This window comes from Arachis ipaensis, chromosome B02, assembly GCF_000816755.2.
Source record: "Arachis ipaensis cultivar K30076 chromosome B02, Araip1.1, whole genome shotgun sequence".
NCBI lineage: Eukaryota > Viridiplantae > Streptophyta > Magnoliopsida > Fabales > Fabaceae > Arachis > Arachis ipaensis.
In genome coordinates, this window is record NC_029786.2 from 77,971,870 (window position 1) to 77,977,836 (window position 5,967).

General features: G+C 35.6%; 1 protein-coding gene across 1 annotated transcript; it reads left to right on the forward strand.

Annotated features, from left to right (window-relative positions):
• Positions 1,270–4,368, forward strand: LOC107628398 (putative receptor protein kinase ZmPK1). Its single transcript, XM_016331088.2, has one exon. The coding sequence runs from the start codon at positions 1,440–1,442 to the stop codon at positions 3,822–3,824; it is 2,385 nt and encodes a 794-aa protein (XP_016186574.1). The 5' UTR covers positions 1,270–1,439; the 3' UTR covers positions 3,825–4,368.

Sequence of the window (5,967 nt, forward strand, 5' to 3'; positions counted from 1 at the left end):
CATATGGAGAAGAAAATAATAAAATATAATAAAAAGTCTTACATCAACTTTAAAAGTTGAAATAAATAGCAGAATAAAGTAATAATTAGATAGCTGAAAATTTTGATTTTGAAAATTTTGATTTTGGACTAATTAGTTTTTGGAAAAAATTAATTTGGTCTTTTATTATAGCAAATGATGAATACGTTGTGTCCTTCGATCAATTTATCACGTAAAATTTAGCGGTAATGTTTATATGTACTATTAACTATTGTGAGTATCTATTTATAAAAGATTCTTATGTAAATAAAAATTTTTATAATAAAACTTTATTTGTTTTAGTATAATTCATGATAAATAAATAACAATTAATAAATATTATATAAAAACTTAAAAAATAATAAATATTTTATTATCCAAAATCATATAATTTCTATGCTCACATGATAATATGAGAACATATATCACTACAAATAACAAAATAGACAATTTCATTTTGTTTCACATTATTCATTAAGAAAAGAACATACATATTCACTATTTATTATTATAAAAGATCAAATTAATTTTTTTTTTCAAAAATTAATTAATCCTTGGTCAAAATCATGAAAAATTTAATTGTCATCTTACTCTCCATGGTACAAGGAAATTTTTTGAATGTGAACATGATTATGTTTCCTTATTTCTTCTTCTATGACAAAATGCAACTAAGCTTCACTGCTCCATCAGTGGTAACAAAGCAACCATCGTCGCTTTTGGATTTCAAGGAGAATCAGAAGTGCTGAGAAGAGTAGAGTGAAGCTCGCTGTGAACGAAGAGGAGAGCGAAGGACGACGATCTGCAAAAGAGAAGAGAAGAAAACTTTCTGATTTTACATGCTGAGCGTTGCGTTGTTGGTGTGGGTGTTGAGCGTTGTGTTATTTGTGCTGGTGGCGTTGATGCTATTCTTTGAGGTTGTTCTGTTTTGGCGCATGAATGATTGTCAGAATAGTTATGAATTATTTTGTATACATACATATAAAAATACAATGGTTGATTTAGTAAGTGTTGCATCTGGTTGCTCTCTGAGTTTCATCACTGAAGATAAAATTGTTCCGGTTCCTCCACGCTGTATTGCCAACAACTAAATGAATATGTCACTATGCCATCAACTAAATTACATTAAAATCAATCTACCAATGGTGGAAAACAAAAGCCATCCAAGATTGAAACTTAAATGGTTGAAAAGCATGGGCATCCATAGATGTAGGTATATATCATAAATAATCAGCGGAGTCAGCCAGCAATATTTTTATTTATCGATTAGTCTTCTACATTAATTAGCCACCTTCACAACACAAGCACCTATTTGACTATATATACAACACTAATAAATCAACCAGAGTCAGCCACCAATAGTTTTATTTATCGATTATTAACAAAGCAATTCCTTCATAACCTTTCTCTATAGCTTGCATATCATGAACATGGCTTCCTCAACCTTAATGTTATTCCTTCTAGTCTTGTATTTTTCATTTCAATTCTCATCTTCTTTAGATGCACTGAACAAAGGCCACTCCTCTCTCTCAGTGGAGAAAGCTGAAAAAGACGTCATTGTTTCAGAAAATGGCATGTTCTCCGCCGGCTTCTTCGAAGTCGGTGATAATGCCTTCTCCTTTGCAGTATGGTTCACCACAACGGCTACCGTTGCTTGGATGGCAAATCGCGACAAACCCGTGAATGGAAAGCGCTCAACGCTTTCTCTCTCGCGCACCGGTAATCTTATTTTGGTAGATGCAGGTCAGTTCCAAATATGGTCTTCTGAGACGGAGTCAACTCTTCCAACCGAGTTACGTCTTGGAGATAATGGCAATCTTGTTCTACGAGAGTTGCAAGGAGGACGTGTTCTGTGGCAAAGTTTTGATTTCCCAACGGACACTCTTCTTCCCGGACAACGTCTTACCAGAAGAACACAATTAGTTTCTTCAAGAACAGAGAGTAGCCATTCCTCTGGTTTCTATATGTTGTCCTTTGATGATAGAAACGTTCTTAACCTTCTTTACGAGGGCCCTGACGTGTCAAGCTCTTATTGGCCCGATCCTGATCTCACAGTTTGGAGCGCTGGAAGGTTTATTTACAATAATAACAGAATTGCGGTACTAAATTCTCTTGGAGATTTTAATTCAACGGATAAATATAATGCAAGAACATCTGATTATGGCGTGGTGCTGTCTAGAAGGTTGACAATCGATCATGATGGAAATCTTCGAGTGTACAGTCAAGATCTATCACAAAAATGGTACGTGTCATGGCAAGCCATTTCTGATGGTTGCATCATTCATGGGATCTGTGGTGCTAATAGTGTTTGCAGATTTGATCCTCAAAATGGAAGGAAGTGCTCATGTGTTCCTGGGTACAAAGTAAAGAATCAAAGTGATTGGTCTTATGGATGTGAATCCACATTTGATGCTACGTGTGATGGAAGTGACTTTACTTTCTTGCTACTGGACCAAGTTGAGTTCTATGGCTATGACTCCAATTACGTGGCCAATTGTACCTACACTGATTGTGAAAGTTTGTGCTTGAATAGTTGTGAATGCAAAGGATTTCAGCTTTCATATGACAAGGATGTGGGCTACTTCAGGTGCTATACAAAATGGAAATTACTCAACGGCCATTTGCCAGCAGATGCAGGAAAACTAACCTACTTGAAAGTACCCAAACGGAAGAGCTTCCCCAACAGCTATGGAGACTCTGCCATCAGAAACAATGGTTGTTCATTGAAAATTCATAGAGAGTATTTGAAGAAAAATGTAAGCCGTTTTGTGAGCTTCCTTTTGTGGTTTGCCACTGCAATCGGAGTTCTTGAAGTGGCTTGCATTTTGGTTGTTTTGTTCTTAATCAGGCGCCGGCATAATTCTCGCATAGATCCACATGGCCGTCATCTCGGAACAGTGGGATTCAGAAAATTTAGTTATTCGGAGCTAAAAAAGGCAACAAAAGGATTCAGCCAAGAGATTGGAAGGGGTGCAGGAGGCATTGTATACAAAGCTCTATTGTCGGATCAAAGAATTGCCGCAGTAAAGAAACTCAATGATGCTAAGCAAGGAGAAGGTGAATTCCTTGCTGAAGTGAGCATCATTGGAAGGCTCAACCACATGAACTTGATTGAAATGTGGGGTTATTGCGCCGAGGGAAAGCATCGGCTATTGGTGTACGAGTACATGGAAAATGGTTCTTTGGCAGATAACCTCTCATCCAATACACTTGATTGGAGCAAGAGGTATAACATCGCTCTCGGAACAGCAAGAGGTTTGGCATATTTACATGAAGAATGCTTGGAATGGATTTTGCACTGTGATATAAAACCTCAAAATATTCTCTTGGATTCAAATTATCAACCCAAGGTTGCAGATTTCGGATTGTCCAAGTTATTGAACAGAGATGTTCTCAACAATAATCCAAATTTCTCAATGATAAGAGGAACCAGAGGGTATATGGCGCCTGAGTGGGTTTTCAACCTAGCAGTTACTTCCAAAGTGGACGTTTATAGCTATGGAATTGTTCTCTTGGAGATGATAACCGGAAAGAATCCGGCAGCAGATATTCAAGCAATTAATGGAGAAGAACCATACAATGGGAGGCTAGTAACATGGGTGAGAGAGAAAAGGAGAGAATGTGCATCTTGTGTGGAGCAAATCATGGATTCTACAATAGTGTCAAATTATGATGAGAATAAGATGGAAGTTTTGGCTAGAGTGGCATTGGAGTGCATAGAAGAGGACAAAGAAGAAAGGCCTACCATGAGCCAAGTCGTTGAAATGCTTCAAAGCCAAGATTATGATCCTAATAATGGTGGAGCATAATATTAATCGAGATTTTCAAGTGGTTTGTCAGTTAGTTTTGCATGCCTAAAGAAAGCCTTATCTCGGCTACATGTACCATGTATGTAGTTTAGATTGTTCACATAGAGATCTCGCTGGCCGCCTCATGCAAGTTCTCTAATTTGTACATTTTAATGCAGGATCACACAGCAATGTAGAATCATACTCTAATCTAGAGAACTTGTGACTTAATTTTGTGTGTGCAAGGTATGTTTTGAATTGTGATGTATTCTTGATGCCCTTTTTAGGTTGAAATGAGTAAATTATCAATTAGTGAGGAATAAGCAATTCCAAAAATGTTTAGCCTGAAATGTCTCTGTTTGAGTGTGGCTGAATGATTGTACGTTGTGTTTACATTTGCATGGTATGATTGTAAGCATTCAAATGATGGAACAGAGGAGGCAGTGCTTGCTGAGTTTATGGCTTTGGATATACATGTAAAGATCAAAGTTATGAAAGTGAAAATGATTGATAGAATGTGGCTTGAAGACTCATGCTTAGTAATATTTAGATGTTTCTTAATATAGTTTAGGAAGAATACTTGATTGGGCTATGTATAATGCGAATTAGTCCCTTTTATTTATGTTTTTCTCTTTCTGCCTGATTTGGTTAATGTACATGGCATTGCAGTGGTTATTAATATAAAGAATAGATTCAGAGTTAATGAATCTATTAAACCAATTTTCGCCTTGACTTTTTAATTTCGAATGTTGTTGCAAGTAGATATATACTTGCAAATCTTAAACATGAAGCCATAATTTTTTCTACCATGACTTGCAATCATGAAGATTGCAACACGTGTGTTATTTTTACCTTTCTTTCGGTGCCAAAAATGCAACTTCATCTTCTGTTACATGAAGACACTTAAAGTGAACGGTGGGTATAATTGGAAAAAGAAATGGGGATGCTGGCCGCTCAGTACGCACTCGAAACTTGTCAAGGTATTTATTTATTTTCAGCAGCGTGAGTTATTATCCCACTATCCTTGTTATAATAAAGCATGAAAAGACCCTGGAGGCAATATGAATTTCTTTTTTGGAAAAGGAAGGCCTGTAGCAATTCAATGCTTGGTTGCACTCTGGCTAAGATGTCTCAGAATAGGACATCGCCTACTGCAGCCAAATGGAGGAACATTTCTTAAATCCTCAGGGAGGAAGAGCTTTTCTTCTTCCAGATAAGTCCAGAACCATTGAAGTAACCAAATGTAAAAGATCAAGGAGTCTACATGAATAGAAGATGATATCTGGGGGCAAAACTTCCTTCGTCATTGAGGAGGAAAGAATCTCTCAATATGAATAACCCAAAAATTTGGTACAACATCTTCAACAGATAATTCTTAACAGGTACTTGTTTTTGCCCTCACCCAAAACTCACTGCATGTTCTCCAATTATTACAATGCTAATTGTTGGAATGAAAATTTTCATTCTTTGTGTCGACACATCCAACCTTTTCTTTTCTTTGTGTTTTTCTTACTTCTATCATCTTTAATCCATATTGATCAGCTCAAGATTGTTGAAGCTTTTATCTTCTTTTTTTGGTGTTTGTTTATGCAGAAACTAAATATTAGTATTCCAATATGCTTTTCTTTGTGAATATCTGTAATGTCTAATATACTCATATGGTGTTATATAGTTTGTGATTTTAAATGAAATTTTAGTTTCATTTTATAAGGAAGACTAAAGTGTGAATATTAATGCAAGGCTGAGACATTGTCCGTGTGTTGCAATTGCTGCTATCTCTTGAACTTGTTTATGTGTATTTTATTGGCTATATAAATAGGCGAAGTCTCTGGTGGCACAAAAGTGGTGATTACTGGTGGCTAATATTTGACTTGCCAATAGAAAAGTAAAATGTTAATATTGGAAAGAATCAATAGAGCACTTGTTTATTGTGGTGGTAACTTTGTCATTTTGTGATCCAACAACTTGAATGTCCATTAGCAACGTAAAATGGGTTTAAGAAAAATAAAAAATTAAAATAAAAGAGAGAAAAATTTTTTTTACCGCAAGTCCTTTGTAAATTAGATATTGATTTATTAGAAAAAAATAACTAAGTTCCAAAAATAAATGTTAGATTAAGGAGCTATTTTTAAATTTTTTTTATTAAATAAAAAGTATTGCACTC